Source organism: Daphnia pulicaria, chromosome 5, assembly GCF_021234035.1.
Source record: "Daphnia pulicaria isolate SC F1-1A chromosome 5, SC_F0-13Bv2, whole genome shotgun sequence".
Taxonomy (NCBI): domain Eukaryota; kingdom Metazoa; phylum Arthropoda; class Branchiopoda; order Diplostraca; family Daphniidae; genus Daphnia; species Daphnia pulicaria.
This window is the reverse complement of record NC_060917.1, coordinates 6,419,457-6,442,150: the sequence shown is the minus strand read 5'-3', so window position 1 is coordinate 6,442,150 and position 22,694 is coordinate 6,419,457. Positions and strand designations below refer to the sequence as shown.

General features: G+C 42.7%; 3 protein-coding genes across 3 annotated transcripts; 1 reads left to right on the top strand and 2 right to left on the bottom strand.

The window, feature by feature from the left end:
• Window positions 1-3,451, bottom strand: LOC124340738 (Bloom syndrome protein homolog). Its single transcript, XM_046793345.1, has 13 exons — window positions 3,440-3,451; window positions 3,300-3,377; window positions 2,753-3,226; window positions 2,611-2,686; window positions 2,359-2,527; window positions 2,156-2,287; window positions 1,424-1,691; window positions 1,292-1,337; window positions 1,071-1,220; window positions 816-991; window positions 557-704; window positions 303-475; window positions 1-217 (listed from the first exon to the last, which is right to left on the bottom strand). The coding sequence occupies exons 1-13, from the start codon at window positions 3,449-3,451 to the stop codon at window positions 47-49; spliced, it is 2,073 nt and encodes a 690-aa protein (XP_046649301.1). The 3' UTR covers window positions 1-46.
• Window positions 3,452-14,910: 11,459 nt separating this feature from the next.
• LOC124340737 (speckle-type POZ protein B-like) lies at window positions 14,911-15,534 on the bottom strand. The gene has a single exon (XM_046793344.1). The coding sequence runs from the start codon at window positions 15,532-15,534 to the stop codon at window positions 14,911-14,913; it is 624 nt and encodes a 207-aa protein (XP_046649300.1).
• A 1,543-nt stretch (window positions 15,535-17,077) lies between these two features.
• Window positions 17,078-21,514, top strand: LOC124340535. Its single transcript, XM_046793123.1, has 7 exons — window positions 17,078-17,176; window positions 17,628-17,841; window positions 19,938-20,003; window positions 20,061-20,377; window positions 20,509-20,910; window positions 20,996-21,060; window positions 21,139-21,514. Exons 2-7 carry the CDS (start codon window positions 17,754-17,756, stop codon window positions 21,236-21,238), a joined length of 1,038 nt encoding a protein of 345 aa, XP_046649079.1. The 5' UTR covers window positions 17,078-17,176; window positions 17,628-17,753; the 3' UTR covers window positions 21,239-21,514.
• The last annotated feature ends 1,180 nt before the right edge of the window (window positions 21,515-22,694 follow it).

The following is a 22,694-nucleotide window of genomic DNA, read 5'->3' as shown; positions in this document are numbered from 1 at the left end:
AACTAAGATAAAACAAATAAACTAAACGTAAATTTATATAAAACCACTAGTGGTGCAATTTTCGTTTCTTGGGGATACGTGAGGCACTGTAACTGGCGCTTACAAAGTCATCATCGGAACATTCGCTATCAATGTCCATCGGTTCGCAATTGGCTGCATTGCCCGGTGGGGCAAACGACGCACCGGCAACATTGACACGGGATCTAGGAAACACGATCTAACAGATGGAAAAAAAAACATTGGTGAAGACAAAGAAGAGAAAAAAAAATTAAAACGAGATAAGCGCAACACGATAAACCTACCTTGGCGTCGACTGCTTTCCAACCCGGTTGCAAATAGCCGTTGACTTTACCTAGACTCCCCAACACAAGTGCATCACTCAAATAATTGCGTAGAATCATGAATCGCACAAGAGAACTGACTTCGGAATCCGACCATTGCGCAAGCAAACCATAAGAATGACAGGAATACAATCCTGAAAAGAAGAAGCAACCAACAAAACACAATGTCTTCATTTCAATTATAATCACCACATCATAATTTCAGAGTTATTTACCGCTATCCTTGGTTGCTTTGCCTTTGCTACCTCTCAACACGTCAACGAGCAAAGTAATGCTGACGCCTTTCCAATCCAAGATGGGTTTGCCTATCAAGTCAACAACCGCTCGACAAATAGCGGTAACGTCAGCGTAAAGCACGCATTGCTACCTCCCCCCCCCAAAAAAAAAAAAAAATTAAAAAAATAAATCCCACGCATTCACCCTTACTAGACTAGTAACGAAAACGGAACAGAAAAAAAATTTACAACAACTTACGCTTCGGCGGCAATTGTCGCACAAGGCACTCCGCAGGCAAACGTTTTCAACGCAACTCTCCCCAAAGTACTGCAAGATTAAAGACATACGGCAAGACGTCGTATTTTCGCAATACATCATGACTTCTTGCAACGTCTCGGTTTCCGGAAATGTTCCAAAAGCATTACGTTCGCCTTCTAAAAATACAACGTAAACACAACCACGCACTGTACATTAGTACAATGAACAGCATATTAGTCAATAATCGATTCATACTTTCAACCATGACTCGAATGTGATGGCTATCGTAGTAACGGTAATACAAGATGCAATGGGCAATGTGGCCGTCCCGTCCAGCCCTGCCGCACTCTTGGTAGTACCCCTCCATTGATTTTGGCATCGTTAGATGCATCACGAATCGAACGTCTGTAAAAAATCAATCACAACATAAGCGTCACCGTACAAGAGCACCAACATTTAACAATACTACAACATACCTGGTTTGTCGATGCCCATACCAAAAGATAAAGTAGCGCACATAACCTGTTAAAAAAAACCAACAATAAAAAAACATTGAAGACAGCAAAGACGCCGGTTCAAAAAAAACCACCACCGATTGAAATGCTAACCAAAGTTTTCCCAGTCATCCAGTTGGAGTAGGCTCCAACTCTGTCTCCATACGTCACGTCCGAATGATAGTGCTCGGCAGGGATCCCCAGTTTACAAAGTTCCATTGCGAGCCACTCACAGTCGGTCTTGGAAAAACAGTAAACGATACCAGACTGCGAGGAAAAATCGGTTTTCAAACGTCTGCCGATATCTTCAATTGCACCAATCTTGGTAGTTTTGCTGACGACTGTAAACACCAAGTTGTCGCGCCTACAAGAAGCAATAACTCTGGAGCACAAACAAACAACAGTTATGGTTAACGAACTACGTACGAACCAAACAAAACCGAAAACATAACCCCCTACCAACACTGCCAACAACAAACTAAACAACACCTAGAAGTGAGGTCCAAAAAAAAAAAATGGCAACCATGCGGTACCGCACGTAAAACCACATGCAGTGCTGGCCACACAAAAAAAAAAATTTCTTCTCTTGACAAACAATTTCACGCTGACATGAGTTAAAGCACTGCTTACAAATCTATAAATAACAACCAACAGCAAAGAAGTAAATCACAATCGCAACCGTTACTCATTACGGAAAAGGCATCCTAACTTCTCGAATCATGAAAAAAAAACCCGTTTAAGGAACAAATAAAATACATTCCTAATCAGACACGTTGGGATATCTCAACAACCCAAAAAAAACACCAAAAAAAACCTGCCCAGTATGACATAACTAGTAAAACTTACTCGCACGGATCACGTAGATGGAGTAGAGACTTGATCTCCTCTCTTGTAGCCAGAGTCGCGGTGGCAGTCAAGGCAACGATGCAAACTGCAGGAAATAGCGTCCTCAAAAGGTACAACTTGAGGTAATGGGCTCTATTTTAAATGCAAACCCACAAAAGAGACCTAATGAATTGCACAAACAACAACCGACGGGAAAATACTACCGAAATTCGTGTCCCCATTGAGGAACGCAGTGAGCTTCGTCCACCACGAACCGTACCAGTAAATTTCGCTTGTACAGGGACAGCAACATGTTTCTAAACCTATTGAAGCCAGTGTTGTCCTCCAACGCATTGACAAGCCGTTCCGGGGTGACATACAGCAGCTTTACATCTATTTTAAAAATAAAAATTCCTCAATTGGCATTAAAAAGACCCAACGGTGATAACCAGAAATGAGAGGCAAAGCAACGATACCAGGCCTGTGTTTGCCGAGATTGGCAAAAATCGCGTCGCACTCTCCCAGTGTGCCGTTCAAGTATTCCGCATCAATCTGTGCACATAGTAACCGATTAAAACAGAGAACAGCAATTAAATTCCGTACTGAAAGTAACGTTACCCCTCGTTTCTTCAAATTCTTCACTTGATCAATCATTAGAGCCACCAGGGGACAAATTACAATTGTAACGCCAGCGTTGACGAGCGCTGGCAATTGAAAGCACAGCGACTTGCCCTCACCGGTGGGCAAGACGGCGAGACAGTCCTTTTTGGCTAATAGAGCAGCCACAACCAGAGGCTGCTTGCCCCTCATCTCTCTGATGCCAAAGCGATGTAGGTAGAGAGTCAAGTCAACCTCAGGTGCGGGGTCACCACTGCTACTGGTCGTCACATCACTTGTTTCTGTCGCGCAGTCTTCCATAGAAATGGAATCGTAATAATCGGCAACGAATGTCGTGTGACGTGCTTTCAAATCATACAACTCGTTGAGACAAGCAAAAGCTAAACCGTACTTGTCAAACTTTTCCCGCGTAAAAGGTGTCAACAGTTCGCTAAGCCTCGCAATGTGAGCATCCAAAACGTTGGCGTCTACCAGCTGCAACACAAGAATAAAAACAAAACATTGTAATAACGTAACAAATGGCGTATGCAAATCAAAAACAAAATACCTCTAGACTTGTCGCAACTGCAGCCAGCCACTCGTAACTACACAACTCACGCTCCAACAGCTTCTGACTTCGGTCATCCTAAAAGTCTTACAGCACGATTAAACGCCATAACTCGTATGAAATAACAAAAAAACACTTGCATGTGGCAGCATGTCGAAAGTCACTACGCGGCTGTCGGTTTGGCAACCGGCATCACTCACACTAGTCACAAGGCCGTCATTGACTTTGGCAACATTGGTAGCCCTACCGAAACAGTGTAGAAAAAAAATGAGATGTAGCCTTTTTATAGAAAACCAATTTCCACATTACCTTTTGCCCAGACTCAACTTATTGCGACGTGTTTGTTTTTCCATGGCGGGAATTAGGCTGTGCCATTCACTGCGTAGATTGACACAAAGACACCGAGTTGCAATGGCTCACCCGGTCACCAACCGCCAATGCAAACAACATAGCCAACATGGCCCCTACAAAAGCACAGTCTTCGAAAAACCACTTGAAAATGAATCAATAACACCTATCGTGAGATGAAAAGTTACGAAACCAGACAGAGAAGGACAACGACGGGTGTCGTGAGATGAAATTCACGATACAACTGACTAAAGGGATGAGTGAGAAATGCCAAAAAATTAGAATGCTCTATCCAGCTAGACGACTATTTCGAGACGCGCTGTAAAAACTGTACCGTCGCGTCGGTCTGCAGATGTGGACTGCCGCACCGAGCGGCAGCAAGAATGGCGGCGGCGGCGTGGGCGGCGCCGCATGAACACTACACCCACGAGTAGGATAGAGCGGCATTGCCGCTCTTTGCCATTAAAAAGACACCACAAGGTCGTCGTCGCTAGTTTCCTACACTGTCGGCGACTGCAGTGATTACTTATTGAAAAAATGAAAAAAAAAATAAAGAAGAAGAAAAAAAAAGTAAAATCTTGATAAAGTTTTCTTTTTGAAGCGTTGCAATACAACGCTGTCTGCTTCCATCAATAAGCAAAACGCCTTCCACCCCCCTTTTCAAAAAGGAATAACCCACACACGTATGGCAATGTGGTAAAACCAACACATTGGGCAGGGCAGTGGTGCGATGGATTCCACCCAACGCCACGTTTACATTCATCAAACACTTGACTACTGCTTGCAAAAAAAAAATTGCACCACAGTCACATTGTCGTGGCGGTTCTCTAACAATAGACAACGTTTCCCGTTGGCGTTGGTTGCGGGCGTTGTCGGCGCCTACCTACATTGAGGTGGCCATGCGATTGCTCCACTTGTTGCACTGAATCTCACGCCAATCAATGTCGTGGCACACGCCGACACTAACGCTTCGGCAACTGTTGCCTTGATAGCTACACGTTGCAATACCACACGAAACCAACTGGTGCTTCACGACCAATGCAGAAGTAATGTATACAACTAGCATGAGAAAAATTATTTATTATCAATACCACAGCAATAGATCCCTGGTCGGTTCACGGCTGGGTCGGCTTCCCTGTCCCAATTTCAGGGCAAACGTAAGCCGATTCGGAAACTGGAACGAGCGCTCTAGTTAGTGTGTCAGGTACTATGCTCAGCTACTTTTGAGAGCCTAGATGGCTCCGTTTCCAGTTTCCAATGACATGCCCCGCCCTAAAACTAACACCCAGAAAATCGGTTTACGTTTACCCTAAACATGGTCTATTAGTATGGTGGGGGGGACTTATGGTAGGAATCGGTTATCTCGGCTGAAGCCAGTGGTCACCTATGATCAGCGCTGCCTGGTGGACAATTGGGTGAACTATGGGCTATAAACGGTTAAGAAATTTTCAAACTCCGATTGCAGTTTCCTTATGTACTTATAAAGCTATAAAATCGTAAAAAATGAGTCAATAACAGTAATTAAGTATTAGTTTTCCAGCTTAAATTATTTCACAATAACTAGACAACAATTATGAAAAAAAAAGAAATGATGTAATTAAGTTTCGTACCTTTCTTCCTTAGAGTCGTAGCTCGTGAGGCTAACCGGATGTGGCCTACACACGAACATGTAAATACATATGTACTATTTTACAGACGAATACTTCAACAAAAAGATTAGTATTTTGGTTCATAGAGGTCACTGATAATAGCCGACCAGCTCAGCAATTGGCTGTTAAGAATTTTTACTTTTCACTAAGCTCCGCCTCTTGTCCGGAAACTGGCTTCATTCGAGATAGCCGATTCCTACCATAAGTTCCCCCCCCCCCCCCCCCCGCCAAACCATACCAATACACCGTGCCCTAAACTCGAGATGGAGAGGCCAACACAGCCGAGAACCGACCAGGCATCTATTGCTCTGTTATTACTATTTGTATTATTAGACGAATTTCTACTTTCGGGACATTCAGGCAACCCTGCACGAATTTGCTATTTCAGAAGAAGTTGCAACACTGCATCCATTGTTCTTTTTTTTTCCTTTCGCTCTTTCGGTGTTTCCATTCGATCGACGGTCGGTGTTACATCAACACGTGTCTGCATTTCCTATCATCAACCTGTAATTATAATTATTACTTTTCTATTAATTCAATCCATGTCAAATGTTCGCAATTGTAGTGATACCTTCTTTCTTGGTAAGTCTCTGCATTACGGCAATTTCCCAGTATTGGGAAGCTAAAAACAAAATTTTTACGGATGCCATTCCTTTTTGGTTGATGGTTGATTGCATTCCTATTTGCATTGCAAGTGACTCATGGCAGTAGGTTGGCCACATTAGAACAATTCTTTCATTACCATTATTAGCATATATTTCAAACGTATTTCTTTCTACAATTATTGGCACAATTCTCTGTTGGCTGTTCCTAGGAAAAATTTGTTTCACCATGCCCAAAAAAGTAGCACCGCAAGCCGTAAAAATGACAGAAAATACTGAGAACCTAAAAGGTATATTGAATACTCCCAATTTTAAGAAGATGCTAATGGCTGCTGCATACGGTATGTCGACTTACTTTAAAAATGGCAAGTAAACATTAACGTTGATTTCACGACACTTTAGTCGATTTAAAAGTGACACGCTACGCACCACTGCCAGGCGTTATCAATTCCGGTGCAGCCACTGAAGAAACGGCGTCGTTCTTTCGTCAGTTTAAGATGCACAACCTACCGGCTGGACAGTATTGTCAAATTTGCCACGAAGGCTCAGGTAAATGGTTTTTTTTTGTATTGCACATAGTGGCTGGCACTTTTTAAAAGCTACTGCATTTCAGGTACAATGTTCGAGCAGGTTGTCAAAGGGAAAAAATGCCGCGTGTGTAAAGGTTGCAAAATTAAAACATGTAATGTGCAGGATGGCGAGATCTTCACGTTAAAGTTCATCTTACCTCCGTTAACCTCTACGCCCGTCAACTTGATTTTCCCCTTGGTTCGAAAGTCTAGTGGTGGCAGAGTTGACTTGGTACATCTCCAGTTTCTGTATTCTTTCATTCGCAATTGGAGGTAATAACGCAATTTCAAGTTTTCAATGACTCGTACAACAAAAAGCTTTAACGCTTCATTTGCCATTTTAATCTAGTGGCATTCCGAATCGTTCGACACATGTGCAGTGGATTGTTGACATCTACGGGTCGAGTGCCAGTGCGTTGGCACTTCACTCGGACATGGTGTGGCGTTTGTCCAAGTTTCACGACGACAAAAAAAATAAGGAAATGTTCCAGTCCATGAGCCATTTGCTACCTCAGATGCGGGCTACGATGAGAATGAACATGGACAGCGTCACCATTGCTGTACCCACTATGGCAACTTTTGGTGTCAAGACTAGCAATTTGGTAAATGTTGAAAAGTCAGTCTGAATGTGGAAAAGAATTTGGTGCGATTGAATTTCTTTTTCGCCTAGGAGGACTTTCTTAAAGGCGCGGAGGATTTCGGCATACCAATGGCCGACATTTACTTTGTCATGTACGGGATTGGCGTTGATAAGAAAAGCGTTATATTTGATCCCATCTGTAAGTCGGGGACCGAAATACTGACGGACATTAAAGCGCTAAAGTGCATTCCTGGTGGAGAAGTCGAAAAATGCGAATCGAAATGGTTAAGAAACCTAGATCACAATTGTCATTCTAGAGTGTTCACTACTGGTCTCGCTGTCGGGCGCACACTTTGTGGGGCATGGACGGATTTCCCGAATAAAGACGTCGTCAAGGCTCGCGAAGCTGTGCAAGCCAACCGACCAAACTAAGTGCAACTGACTGCATTTACAACCTTCTCTTTTGTAATGGCAGTAAATGAAATACAGTTTGTTCTTCTGATTTTGGATGATATTCGATTATTTTGCTTACACCAATACCATTGCAACGCGAATTATTGGCGACATTCATCATCGAGGTTAAAGTTGGTTAGAAATTCGAGGAGGAGCGAGGTGATGCAGTCAAAGTAAGTCCACCATAATCATGGATGGTAACAAGATGACGCGCGTCTTGAAAGGTGATGCCGAATCCACCCACTGTCCGGGAATTCCACGAAGATGAATTGTAAGCAGCCGTTTCGACTGTCAACGACGTCGTTTGCATGCGTCTCTAGAAAGCCGACAAAGCATCTGTTTTTGCCAAGGGAAGCTGTTAAACGCAGGTTGAGGCAAATAGGATGATAGAGTTTGGATGACGGCCGCAACTTATCTCATGACATTCTCAACAGTACGTCTACCGCCGTACCGCCGTGTCTGATTTCAGCCCACAATAAACTATCGGACGAGAAAGTTGAAAAATAATCTTGCTAATAACGGCGGAACGATTGTTCCGTTACTGGACAAGTGGCGTGTTAACCCGCACTGAAAGCTCAACTGCCGCTTCGTAAGACAAACGTCAAGAAACGTTTCTTGACGTGACCAATACATTTTAGTTCCCTGTGCGTTTACGAGGCCAAAGTGGACACCACACTCACTGTAAACAGTTCCAGTGATCGATGCAGTCAAAGACCGAATATAGTTTAGTTAATTCAGTGCATCAGTTTGTACCCTCGCTATTTCAGAGACGAGTGCACAGTGCAGTTGCAAGTGGTTGATAAATAGGGTGTAACCCCAATGCAAGGAAACCGGAAGCAATCCGCCGGGACACCACCGAGACAACTACATACACGCAACAAACAGGTAGTTGTGGACCCAAAAAAAAGACAAGACTTGAGTGAAGCACCAGTTCCAATGGAATGTATTTCATCAAACCACAACAGTCACCCACATTACATACACTAGGAGAAAAAGGAATTAGTTGAATATCTTGCTAGGTTTCATTGGATGCGCATAATAGATGGCGTGTCAACTTATTGCATATCGTGCTACTGTTGATACCACTAATTAAGGTTACAATAACATAGTGTGTTTACCTGACAGTCAGTCAGGCGTTGCCGAGTTCGACCCCATGCAATACATGCTTTACCGTTTTAATTCTTTTGCTCCATTAGTCTTCATTTCTCTTCTGGATACTCGTTTTGTGGTCTTCGCTGTTTCCCGTGTTATTCCTCATTTGCTGGTTCTACAGTCTACACTCTTGTTTTTTTCCCGGCTCATTTCCTTTCATATTTGCACGTCTACTGGTTATTGGTTTCATCTTGCCTGCAGTTACGGCATATGGACCGATATCTTTGCTTCATTCACGGGTTAAAAGGGCCCTTGTGATAGTTTGTCGGGCTTTAGTGTTCTACTTTCTTTGTTGTGCCTTTCAGTGACTAGGTCACCGTCACAGTCATCGTTAGCGGATTCATCTACAACTTCGGGGGTTAACATTTTTTTGACAAGCTGTGGTCATGTAACGCACAGCCCTGCTTTGAATTATGATTTCTCCAACACTGCGTTAGGTAAAGCAGTTATGTGATGAGCAAAAGTATATTGTAAGTTTTGTACCATTGGAATGGCAATAACACAACCAGCAGCCTTTCCACTGTTCTCACTAAAACGAACCAAATGCCGAGAGATTTCTTGAAAATGTGTTGGCCAGTCGGGCGACCCATCCCTTCCACACAAATATCTCAGCCAGCACAACATTCTGCCATCATGCTATTACATGCAAATGCATGTTTTAGCCGAGAATTTTTTAAAAAAAAGAGTCCCTACATACTCCACTAGTACGGTGCCACCGAAAAAAGGGCATTTCAAGCACAAAATGTTGTCGGAAGCGACTGACTATAAAAAGACAGCAACAGCGGCGGCGCGAGATTCTCGGTAATATAGCAGGCTGCTGAGTGACAAATGAGCACCGCAAGGCAAATTTGAACCGAAAAGATTTCAGCCAAAGTGCAACGATTCAAACAGTATTTCATCTAGTTACTCCTTGAGAGTTTTCCTGCTGTGCAGTACAAAGAGAGTGAAACAAGACAAATCAAGAGAACACTGCGAAAAGCATTTTATTCACTTCAAATTTCTCAATCGACAAACATGTAAAAAAAAGGCCGATTAAAAATTTCCATGGAGCCACACTGCGACAAGTTCCGTGAAACTGTACAGCGTCTCGCTTACTGGTAAGCATTCATCGAACTGATAAGAACGATGTAATGCGGCATTGAGCCGAGAGGCTACGATACTAGACCTAACTACTAATGGGGGTCCGAGAGAACAAATTCAAGATACAGTGGGGTAAATGGGGGGTTTGTTTGGAATTGCAAAAAAGATTTCTCCATCCAACTGGAACAACCTTTAGAGTCGCACAGCCCAAAAAAAAATTGGGATCTTCGAGTCGGTCTGCAGATGTAGACTGCCGCACCGAGCAGCAGCAACAATGGCGGCGGCAGCGGGGGCGGCGCCGGATGAAAACAACACACATTGTCGGCGACTGCAGTGATTACTTACTAAAGAAATGAAAGCACATAAAGTAGGAAAAAAAAAGAAGGGCAAAAACTGAAATCTTGATAAATTTCTCCTTTTTGAAGCGTTGCAATGCATCGCTGACTGCTCCCGGCAAAAAGAAAAAAACCCAAAAAAATCCACACGTATAAGCAATGACAGTGACAACACTCCGGCATGAAGTGCTTCGACACATTCCACTACATGTCGCGGTTTTCCCCGCTCCGCTTGCCAACTCCAACATGACGCCTGCAACAGTGCTACTCACGATAGAAATCCGAAATTTCTTTCTGTAAACATCAACAGGTATTAGCATTTTCACCAGCCGTGGCAATTTGTAAGTAACAATGAAAGCAAAAGAAAAAATTACCAAAACAGCTTGATTTCTTGTTCTAATAGCGCTGTGCTTTGATTTCTTAAAACGCTGAGGACAGGAGTTAGCAAACCGATTGGCCGACTCCTCCGTTTCAAATTCAATAAACGACGACGTCGCGTCTTGGGTGACGTTGTGCAATGACATGTTGGTGATGCGTCCAAATGTAGAAGCGTTCTGCAGCATGTAAGCGACGGTCACTTTGGCGTCGTGGCCTTTCCAATAAACAACTTTTCCGCTGTCGTTGCCGGCCGGCGTCTTTGGCGCTTTGCATTGCGGTAGCCCAACGTTCACTACCATTGTTGGGCCTGCCTCCACGTTAACCCTTTTCGTGGCAGAAGCACCCATTGATGATTCCCCTAGAATTTCGGCATGGGTGCTGCAAGTGTCGTTCGAGTCGCATGACATTGAAGTTTCGTGTCGAGTTTCCAAAGGCGAGGTAGATGTGTCGATCATTACGGACGCCATAGAAGTTGGTCGTTCAGTTTCCGAATGGGCGCTAGATGTGTCAATCAACGCGATGCTTGGCGGGCGGTGGTCGTCAATCCGAATAGTGTTTCGCTGTAGCACAACGGTAACTTGTCCCCCGTTGGGTAGGTTGCTATGCAAAATGTTTCGGAAAAGATCTTTCGATTCCATGGCTGTGATTCCGGAGAACGAGTAACCTTCGATGGAGGTGACGTCTTGAAAACGGAACGTGCCGTCGACTGCCGTGTTCACGTATTCCATAAACCCATGGAAATCATAGTTCAAGGCGAGGCGTGCACGCCCGATGCCAGGAATTCGGAAAACGGCAGTCTCACTCTGTTCGACCGGTAATGGCACCGGACTCTTTTCCCCCGATTCCTTTTCTGAAAAAGAGTAACAACAATCACCATACGGGAGCACTACACGTACGGATAACATTGAATTTGAAATTTACCCAATGGCGGCGTTTCTGCAACAGGTACGGTTGGGTGAAATTTATCCACGTGCTTGTTGAAACCATCCACAGTCATCATGTTGAAGTTGCAAATTTCGCAGAGGTAACTTGTTTTGTATGGCCTGTTGGGGCATCTCTCTTCGTGGCGCAATACATTCTGTGGAGCTTCGTAGTACTTGTTACAGCCTTGGTGCAGACAGTGGAATTTCGTCACTCTTTTCTTGGACACGTCAGCAGTCAGGTAATGAAAAACGGTTTTCGAGTCTTCTGGCAAAAGCTTTCTGGAAGCGGCCGTAATTTTGCGGTTTAAATTTCGAATTTGTACGTCAATGGCACATTGTTTTTCTAATCTAATTTGCCGTTTCTCCATTTTCACACTGTACCAAAAAGTCTGTTCCTCTTCGTCCATTGACTGTGACACAAAAAGAAAATTGAATAAAGAAACGCCTTAGAACGTCAATGACAAAGCAATTATTAATTTCATTAGGGAGTTGGCTTAGATAGGAGGAAAACATTACCAGCCACAACTTCATTATTGCTGAACCCATTCTGTTGTTCAACGCGATGCCAGTGAATTCACTCAGGTAATTCGCCATTACACGACAGGCACTAGGTTCTAGGCGCTCCATATCTTGGCGTTTGTGTATGAGCATGAACAACTGTTTCCATTGGTTAACCAAATTCATAACCGTTGGCTTTTTCATGTCGGGCTGCTCCTGTCATTCATAAATAGACGTAACGTAAACGGCCGTAATAAAACAAAACTTCTGCCATGTGAAAGCAGACTGTTTCATTTGGGAAATTGGCTACAAGGCGAGGAGGAGAGATGATGGTTATGTCAAAGTTAAAGGTTACTACTACTAGGGCGGTAACATTTGTATGACACATGATAAGTTGCTGCAATTGGGGCCATTCCTGTGGCCCCAAACCCCGTCATTACAAGAGAAAACAAAGGAAAAAAAAACCTTTTTACCGAGAAACCCAAAGAGAATTACAAACACAACAAGCTGCTTTGGCTCAAGACAATCAGCATTCACGGTCTCGTTAACATGGATTTTCGAGCACAAAAGAGAGGCCAATGTGGTACTTACAAATTGCAGAGACCGATCTGGAACGACCGGGCTGAAGTTGTGGGCGATTACTTCCACCATTAGTTTGGTTTGTTCCACATTGTGAGGCGGTCCCGTTATGGTTAACGCGTTTCCGTTACATGCGAGCGTCGTTCGCGAAGCGTCTTCAATTCTTTTGAATATTTCTTCTTGTAGTTTAGCTATACATATACCATCTGGAATTATGATGACGGTTGATGTATTACCTATGGCTACGTCCTCCACAACCCATTCCGCTTCCACCTACAATACAATTGGCAAAAAAAAAAAAAAAAAAGTGTTAGGTATCAGTATTTATCAACGTAGCATTAATCATGTTTTTTTTTTTAAAATCTTTTCAATTTTTTTTTATTATCTTACAGCATCCAATCCCGCTTTTTGAAACGTTTCATCATAATAGGTACTGGCATTGAAGTTGGCAACAGTCTCCCAGACAACGTCACGGAAACTCTTGTATTTTGTCTCAGTCACCAGCTGGAATATTTGGTCCGCATGCTAAAAATGATTTGCAACAGAAAACATGTCGAGGACGATTACACAACAATTTACAAAAGAATAAAATGAAAAACCAATGGAATACTGACTTTGTAAGCGGTGCGAAATAGGTGATCAGAGAGAAAGACGGCAGCTTCTCCATTTTGCATTTTTTGGCCAATTTGCTGCCATCCAATCTCGGTTATCCTTGGAGATTTCAAAAAGGCATGAAGGGCTGCGATTTTTGCAGAGTCGTTTTCATCACCAAAACATTTCAGGGAACCCAACAATTCGTGTAGCTGAGAACAACTGGAATCGCCCAGTAGCGAGGCGGTTTCTGGGTTGTTGGGCATCCAAGCATGGTAAAGCGGCACTTGTAGCATGTCAAACAAGTCTCGTTCCATAGATTTCACAAAGTTTCCAATACCAGTATAGATGGGATCGATATTGACATTGTGGGACATCAGGGAGTCTACAACAGGTTCAAGTGGTAATGAGGTAGAAACGAAGGCGTGACGGTTTCCTACTTCACTCTTCACAAGGTTTTCCAGCAAAAGCACAAGTTCACTTTTGCAAATTTTCCCTTTCATTTCTAGTGGTAATTTCATTCGTTGACTTAGCAACAAAACGTTAACTAATGCTACAAGCGCACAGGGTCCATATTGGTTTTGTAACACCACTGCTGTAGTCACACCGTTGTGTTGAATTTCTTTTACTAAAAATACGTTGCAGTCTAGCGAGGAATGGTTGTAGGGTTCTGATGCATCAAGAACCCACAAGTCATTTTGCAATCGAGTGCCCATCTTTATTTTAAAAGTTGATAGTCAGACTCGGTGCAAGAACAACAACTGTTTTCTTACTCGCAATACGGTAAAACAAAAGAAATTTTAGACCGAAAGAGTGGATTCCCCTATGGGAGGAACTTTGAAGCTTCACACGTGCTACGCCAGTTCATAAAACTGGACAAATTCTTGCTCAACAAGTACCTTCTTGGCTGCGGGAGCCACTTTGCTACTACACTGTGACTATTCGAGCAGTAATGAGATTGGCCACCTAAATCATGTGTTACGGGTTTTGGATTACCTTGCAACCTTCAGCCACACTACCGACACTCAAAGAAAGTGCACCTGAAAGAAGGTGCAATCACACGTCGTGGTTCAAGACAAATGACTAACCGGGACAGCGTTGGTTACTTGGCATAGTTACTTGGTTATGGCTGCTTCCAGTTCCACTTCAAAAAAACAGGCGGCTCTAGAAGTTGCCAAATCAGGAAAATGAAACTCGAAAAAATAAGAGATGAAACATTACCAGAAATATCCCTAAACACATTTTCCCAATTTCAGCCGGACATTTTTCTACACATTTGTTATTCCGCCTACATGTTTACAACACCAAGTGTTACGTTGAAAATCGGTCTATAAGGCATGAAATACTTTGTGATTGTGATTGACGATTACGTACTGTTTCTTTCATTTCAGATTTCATTTCCTAGTGTGTTTAATATTTGTTTCTGTTTTGGGGCGGTCTTTGTTTCATTTCGTAATTTTTACTCTAGTATGTATAAGACTTTCGTCGATGTACTCTTTGTTTATTGAGTAATAAAAATAAGTGATTTGAGTAATTCATTCATTCCACTGGGTCGACTAGTTACTTTTTTTTTTAAATGTTTGGTCTGTTTATTGTTCAAACTCGAAGCACGTATGAAAATCAATCTCGGAAAAGTGAGATATTTTAATAAACAAGATATACCCTTATTATAATGGTATTCGTCATTCTATTAGCAATTGTTTGACATTTTCAATAACTTTATGTATTTCCGAGTCAAAGGAGCAACGTTACAAATAAACGTGGTTGCAATACAGGTTATTTTGAATTAAATCACGACATTCTTGGTACAAAAAATTAATCCACTTTTTTTCTGCCATCACCTATCGTTGTGGTTCCAAATCGTTGTGGGGTATCTAACGAGTTCCGATGAGCAGTTTCTTTAGCGTAGTCAGACCCAGCATTGGATGATCGCGTTCGACAGTTTCCCAAGCTTCCGTCGCCATCACTTCGTTGGGGAAATTACGGAAGAATTGGATGGCATGCTTCTTCAAATAAAACGCCGGATCGTCTTCTTCGGTGAAGCACATTAATTGCACGCAATTGTCTGCCGTGATCCGGTGAATCAATTGAGTCTCGCATTCCATTTTCAATTGGTCGATCAGATACTTTCCCGCCACTTTGAGGATTTCAAAGGGCATTGTAGGCTTCATCTCCGCTTTCGCCAGACAGCCAGTGTAGATAAAGTGGAGGATTTCTTCAAACACGTCCGGCTCGACGTCCTCAATTTGGACGCGTTCCAACAAAATGTCTTCAGTTTGGTGTTGGAACATGGCAGCGAAAAAAGGACTCCTCGTGGCCAAAATGATTTTGTGAGCTCTAAATTGCCAGTTACGGACGTACAAGGTGATGTCGGCAAATTTCATAGTTTCAAAGATGGTTTCCATTCCAGCAAAGGCGACTTGATTGCTGTTGCTGAACGGCGTCTCTCGGCTATTTTTCGATGGCAAAGCATGTGTTTCACACAGTTGGACGCTCATTTTAACGCTGTCAAATAATTAAAATAACATTAATAGAGTTAACTGCAATTTCATTTACATCAGTTGGTATTACTTGAGTACGGCTTCAGCGGGAAAATACTAAATTGGTGAGCCAACGGCTACTCAATGAGGACGGCGTTGGACGAGTGAGCTCACAGTACAGCCGACAAGCCGAGTAACCTATGTTGGAAATAGACAAGGATTAGAGTAATATATGTGCTCGATTAGGCTTCTGCATTGGTAACAGGAATTGATCTGTGCCAACATGTGGGCTTCTCATTACATAGTCATATAACACAGCAATCATCCACGCTGTGGGCTTCACGTCATGTGTCATGAATTGAACATAAATATATAATTACCTGCCTACGATGAACTCGGATGAAAATCAAACAGAAGACACAGTGCAATTCACTTTACGCCGGGAAAGTGAAATGGTAAATCAGATTTAAAAAAAATAATCCTCAGGACAGAATGTAGATGGTTTTTGATACTGTGATAGCTGTTGAGAAGCAACTGGAACAAAAACCCACCAGCTATTGGTGGTAGTTTTTTTTGAGAGCTGCTAGTGCTCGTCAGCTTGGTGACTGGAGAGAAGTGAAGGAGGGAAACGGAATCTCTATACAGTAGATGAGAAAAGGCCGAGGTATGTCCAGCTTCACGAGTGCTGCCATCTTGGGTTGCATGTTTGCATAGGAAATCACAACAGCGTACACCTGAAAAAAATTAGGTTTAGGCACAAACGTTGTCGAACGTTTGTGGGGGAGGGAGGGAGGGAGGTATGTAGGGTGTGGGGTAGGGATGGGGAGGTTGGGTGGTTGGGGGGGGGGGGGGGGTTAGGGTGGGGACAAAAAAAATTCTTAGAAGAAACGTTGGCAAAAGGTTGCGAGGGGGTAAAACACTAAGATAGGGCCGAGCATTGCTGGGACTTGATCAACAGCTTAGCCATAAAAAGGGAAACAAACACTAGCCAATTGTGTTTGATTACAGCAGGTGTAGGTCGTTAAGATTACGAATTCGTTTGTCCACATTTTATCCTATACTTGAATAGGGCACTTTAAAGTAAAGCTGATTTTCGGGTTCAATGTTAACTGCCGTGAAAGTGTAAAGGTTGAAGACGGCCGGACGAGAATTTTCAAAAACAAATTACAGAAATATGTCGACATGTTAGCGAAACACTAGCTTTCATCGTTTCAACCTCTCTTCCCTGCCACCACAAGGTCTATTTCTGGCTTCGTATTAGTGTAACATTTGTTTCTTTTTATGTTTTGAGAGACACTTTATTTCGTAACTGTTTTAAAGGGATTGTGCACTGATTGGGCTTTTTGTGGACACAAAAATTCATGTCCTGACTTGGCAACGCAGCATGACCATTGCTTCAGTCGTCCTCTGCTTCTCCGCCCTTTGTGAGTCATCCTGTTTTTTGCTTTTTTTTTTTTTCAAACTGGTGGCGCTGTTTGCACATTCCAGAGCTCCCAGCAGTGTGGCTTGGGCTCTGGTAGAGTTTAGACGGTTAAGCGGCCTGGTCGACACGACACTCGCATTACAATATACCAATTCGCACGTGACGCTTTCCTAAATAGTCGCATTTTTTTAAAAAATACCTGGATTTCGTTGCCATACGTTGTTCCCCGTGTCCTGGGTAAGCCATACTTGTCTCATGACCATGTCTCGATATTTTTACCCTAATGTTTGCTTTTAAAAACGCTCTGAAACTGTATATGTGACACGTGTTATGTGCTGGTCGAGTTTTTAGACAAGATTAGTTGTGTGTGTGTGTGGCTGCAATGGTAGAGTTGGAAATTTGGGCGTTGTTGCTAGGTGTGAGTTTTTTTTTTGTACTGCGTAGCTTCTCTCCCTTCACCCCCCCCCCCCCTTGTTCTTTTTGGATGGGTCTGACGAAACTCAACGAAAATGGCGGCCGTGTTGGAAATGTGTTGACCGATTATTTCCCCCGTACCTCTTATCATCGCCCTACTCGTTTTCCTTTGTTTTGCTAAAGTCGTGTTTTGTTGTTAACTGTCATTGTTTGTTTGTTTGTTTTTTTTTTTTTGTTTTTTATTTATTTTTTTTTTATTTATTTGTGCATACAGTACCTGGCTACCTTTTGGGGTGGGGGATTAAAGTCCTGCCACGTGGTTCACGACTTTAGAGTACTTTGGATTCGTCTTCCACTGCGCTGCTCAACCCTTGGGCGGCCAACGTAAGACGTAAGACAAATGGCTTCAGGTCTCGATGACTCTGAGGCGCCTGGCTGTGCTTGGCCGGTGCGCCAATCTTCTACCAACCATGATCCCATGGTGGACGGTAAATGCCTTATTTGCTATCTTACTTATTCTAACTTCTTTTACATTTTCTTAATTGGTTATTGCAATTCTTAATCTCATTCCATTCAACTAGGGTAAATGCTTTCTGGGGTGGAATAGTAGACTGGTAAAATGGCAAAATCGGGAAACTCATTGGGGAGAGAGAGAGTGACAGAGTGAGAGAGAAAGAGAGGGTGGACAATTCATAAAGCTCCGGAAAGCTCGGCCAACTTGTGGCTCGCTGCGACACGACGGGTGCTTTAACTCGGCTGCTCTAGGCGGGCAGCCGGCCACTCTCTCTCTCTCTCTCTCTCTCTTTATTTTTCACTTCCTTCTTCGTTGCCTAGATTTTGGTTTTTTTTTAATTCTCAACTCCAATTAATGTCACTTGTGGGGGGGGGGGTGGGAAGGGTTGCTGGGTTGAACAGTAGACGTGGGCAAAATCGGCCAATTAACTGAAGCGGTAGAAAGAGAGAGAGAGAAAGAGAAAGAGAGGGTGGACAATTCATAAAGCTCCGGAAAGCTCGGCCAACTTGTGGCTCGCTGCGACACGACGGGTGCTTTAACTCGGCTGCTCTAGGCGGGCGGCCGGCCACTCTCTCTCTCTCTCTCTCTCTCTTTATTTTTCACTTCCTTCTTCGTTGCCTAGATTTTGTTTTTTTTTTAATTCTCAACTCCAATTAATGTCACTTGTGGGGGGGGGTGGGAAGGGTTGCTGGGTTGAACAGTAGACGTTGGCAAAATCGGCAAATTAGCTGAAGCGGTAGAAAGAGAGCGAGAGAGAGAGAAAGAGAGGGTGGACAATTCATAATAAAGCTCCGGAAAGCTCGGCCAACTTGTGGCTCGCTGCGACACGACGGGTGCTTTAACTCGGCTGCTCTAGGCGGGCGGCCGGCCACTCTCTCTCTCTCTCTATCTCTTTATTTTTCACTTCCTTCTTCGTTGTCTAGATTTTGGTTTTTTTTAAATTCTCAACTCCAATTAATGTCACTTGTGGGGGGGTGGGAAGGGTTGCTGGGTTGAACAGTAGACGTTGGCAAAATTTGGTTAGGGAGTCAGGGTAAAAGTGAGAATTAACTAACCACCGTAACCACTGCTAAATTGTCTTACTAGGTTGTGTGCCAGAGATTAAATAGTTTGCTGCTTTTTGCTGAAATTTTTTTTTTTTTTAAAACGGGTTTCACTTTGCTGTGCAGTTCAGATTGATTAAACCTGGCCTTGATCCGGATGTGGGCTCTAGTTGACTTTCAAAATTGTGTGTCATCACGTCCTCTTGAATGTGTAATGCTAATGACATTTGTTCCTTTTTTATTCTACAGGTGCTTTAGGTTACTTGAATCATTTGTTTTTATTTGATATGCTTTTAATTTTCCTGTCTTTGTAGCAAAGTTTGTAGTTTTAAGTTTTATTTCCAAGTGTTGCTTATCTGGGGCAAATGTGCTCTGGTTGTCTAAATTTTGTTTACATTCTCTAGTCTCTGTGGCAGAGACTGTAGTTATAAGATTTTCTTATCTAAGGTAGAGGCGTTCTAGTCGTCAAGTTCTTGCTTTTCTTTCCGAGTCTTTGTGGCAGAGACTGTAGTTCTAAGTTTTATTTCCTAATGTTGCTTATCTGGGGCAAATGTGCTGTAGTCGTCTAAATTTTGTTTTTATTTTCGAGTCTCTGTGGCAGAGACTGTATTTTTAAGTTTTACTTCCTAGTTCTGCTTGTCTTGGGCAAATGTGCTGTAGTCGTCTAAATTTTGTTTTTATTTTCGAGTCTCTGTGGCAGAGACTGTATTTTTAAGTTTTACTTCCTAGTTATGCTTGTCTTGGGCAAATGTGCTCTAGTCGTCTAAATTTTGTTTTTATTTTCGAGTCTCTGTGGCAGAGACTGGAGTTTCCAGTTTTATTTTCTAGTGTTGCTTATCTGGGGCAAATGTGCTCTAGTCGTCTAAATGTTGTTTACATTTCCCAGTGTCTGTGGCAGAGACTGTAGTTATAAATTGTATTTCCAAGTTTTGCTTCCTTTGGCGGGTTTCGTATTAATGGACTTTACGAATGGGCCGACAACAAGTCTGTGTTTTTGTTTGACGAATCTTTTTTTTTTGTGTCGCAGTAATCGAATCGGAAGACGAATTAATTATTTTTCACGAGGAAGAGGATGACGTTGAACCATTAGCAGGTGAGCATAAGAAATTTTTTTGATTGAAATCCGTCAAACAAAACGTTTTGTTTCTAGCCGGCGACAAATCAACGAGTAATGCTGGTGCCGCCGCCGCTGACCGATCAACGCCTTATAAAATCTGTTTTGAATTTTTGAGTCGAGGTTTTTGCAGCCGTACGACCTGCTCGTCGAATCACATTTGCGAGGATGTTGTTCCCTACTTGCAGGCTATGGAATTGATGGCGTCGAAATCGCCCGATAACCATTACAAGATAGTCTCTGTGCTTGATGATATGCTGACAGTGGCGTCACCGCTACATAAGCAATTTGCGACGCACACTGACACTGACGTCAATGACTTCACCTCCAAATTGTTGAAGACAATTGTACAGGTGCGTGGCACTCCTATATTGCTTGAGAATACGCAAGGGTGGTATAGCGTGATTCTACAGAGTGATGATACAGTGGCTCCTACTGTAATCTGGCTTCGTCCAACTAACGTTGGTATGTTTGAAATGTTTAGAAAAACCGTGAAAGGAAACATTTGAGAATTTCCAGGAATGCTGCCAATCTTGGTTTGAGAGCGAATCATCGCACGAGTCATTACCTGGACGAGGTGGTGTACGACGTTTTGTGTTTCCTTGCTGATGAAAGAAGTCCGTTTGTACCCGATTGCATAACGGGATGCGTAGAGATGATTATGCCCACCATTCCAACGGGAGCTCAATCGTGGTTAAGCTCCAATCTGTTGAAAAAGATTTGCAGCCACACGGGAGAGAAGATAGATATCAGGTTGTCGCACGGATGTTTCAAAACGCTGGTACAGCTCTGCCTCACCACTTTGGACTGGCCGACCTTGGAAAAAATTTCCAGCATTGTGCGCCATTTGCGGGCCAACGGCGGGAATTCATCTTGGTTTCGTGAGGTGAGCTACATTTCGTCTACCGCTGTAAAGTCAAAGCTTTGAGCAACGGGTTTGAGATACACATAATCAATGCTGTTATGTATAGGTATCTGACTATGTGTGCGCGTTTGCCAAACGGGCAGAGCCGAAGGTGTGGCTTCGGAGGAAACGGTAGGGATATACCCTTTTTTAAATTTTTACGCGCGTTGCAATATTTTGTTTACTTTTTTTTTTTTTTTTTGGTTTCAGCGTGGCTGAGGTTTTTCTCGAGAGCATGGAATGTGGCACTGCAGCGAAGCATCCTAAAGGCGCCATGACAAAGCTGGACCACGAAAGTAGGGGCAAATGAAATGTATAACCTTCGAGGATGGTCTATGAGTTCCAATACAAATCAAAAAGTTCAGCAACAAATACGGAATGCATAATCAACATCATTTTGCCTCTTGGGCTTTTATTTTCCTGCTGTTCTTTTCTTTATTGAGCTCTGTAATCTTCATTTGCCTTGTGATTGTTTCAGGTTCGGTTAGCAATCAGTGGTGGAAAAGTTGTTTGGGAAAAATTCCAATTTCTGTAATGATGCTGTTTGTGTTGTTGTCTAGTGTGTGGGTAACAAAAGGATAAAGTTAGTATACACACACAAAATTCTCATTCCCTGACAAGTCAAGTTGTACGAACTTGTTTTTTCTGCCGGAAATGCTGCCAACATTCAAAGAACAAATTGTTAAATTTTCGCCCTCGTTTATCGTTTATTACCATGTTTAAGAGAAGATGTGGTAAAATGCAGTCTCCTTTTTGAACAATAAGTTAGTTTCGTGCTTGCTCTCGTCATTTTCCTGCAACATACTCTCCGTCAGCACGGTCATAATTGAGAGTAATATTCGCCACAACGGCAATCCTCACGAATACATTGAGATACATCACACTTGCTTTTGCATCCGTTTAGCTGTTTCCGTTCTGTAAACGTTCATTTTTCTTGTCGTATTTTATAATGTCTTCAATTTTAATTTAAAAATTAAATGTATCCCTGAGAATTTCATTTTACAACATTCTTGAAAGGTTAGGAGCTCGTAATGCTGTACAAGTCACAATAGTTTGCTGAGAGAGGTAATCCGAGGACCGAGAGTCGTCATTGGGTCATTGCTCCACTAACCAGAAGCGAGGAAATGGGAACAAACACGTTGTGGTGTATTTCCAAGATGAAATTTTATTTTAACCCATGGGAAAGTGTGTTGTAGAGCATACAAGGCACTGCCTAACCTTAAACATGCATCTATGTAATTCTACCAATCTTTTAATGCATTTAAAAAGTGACTATGGGTTATTCATTTGTTACGGCTGTGATTTTCCGGGCTCTGAAAGCAAAAGGACTCAAGCTAGGTAAATAATAATTCCTCCCTTCCTTACCCCCATTCCACATGAAGCCATAGCAAGAATAGGTTGACATTTGTAGTTGGCTTTATTTTTAAACGTTAGGTCAATGTCACCAAAAGCATCACAGCTTACATTGTAACAAACTTGAATCGGAAATTTAAACAATTCTACAATGTGAAGGCTCCCAAGGGGCTTAATTAACTTTTTAATCCCATCTCTGAAAATGAAAATGTCGTTTAGAGTTGACATTCCAAACCATGTCCTCCAACTTTTCACATTGGTTGGCCAAAGAAAAGTTCTGATTTACATGAAAGTGAGCCTTCATTGCGCAAAAAAGAGTGATATCAAAGTCTTGTAAGAATGTATTTCTATAGACATTGTTCAAATTGATCACTATGCAATGGGTCGACGGTGAAGTACTGGGTTTCACCCTG

Excerpts from the sequence above, each read along its gene's own strand:
- LOC124340737 (XM_046793344.1), bottom strand. The coding sequence starts at position 15,534 with ATGAGCGTCCAACTGTGTGAAACACATGCTTTGCCATCGAAAAATAGC.
- LOC124340535 (XM_046793123.1), top strand. The coding sequence starts at position 17,754 with ATGGCTTCAGGTCTCGATGACTCTGAGGCGCCTGGCTGTGCTTGGCCG. Across the intron at positions 20,004-20,060 it reads TGACGTTGAACCATTAGCAG|CCGGCGACAAATCAACGAGT; the intron begins GTGAGCATAAGA and ends TTTTGTTTCTAG. Across the intron at positions 21,061-21,138 it reads GTGTGGCTTCGGAGGAAACG|CGTGGCTGAGGTTTTTCTCG; the intron begins GTAGGGATATAC and ends TTTTGGTTTCAG.
- LOC124340738 (XM_046793345.1), bottom strand. Across the intron at positions 2,687-2,752 it reads AGAATTTGAAGAAACGAGGG|ATTGATGCGGAATACTTGAA; the intron begins GTAACGTTACTT and ends CTATGTGCACAG. Across the intron at positions 992-1,070 it reads CATTCGAGTCATGGTTGAAA|AAGGCGAACGTAATGCTTTT; the intron begins GTATGAATCGAT and ends TTGTATTTTTAG.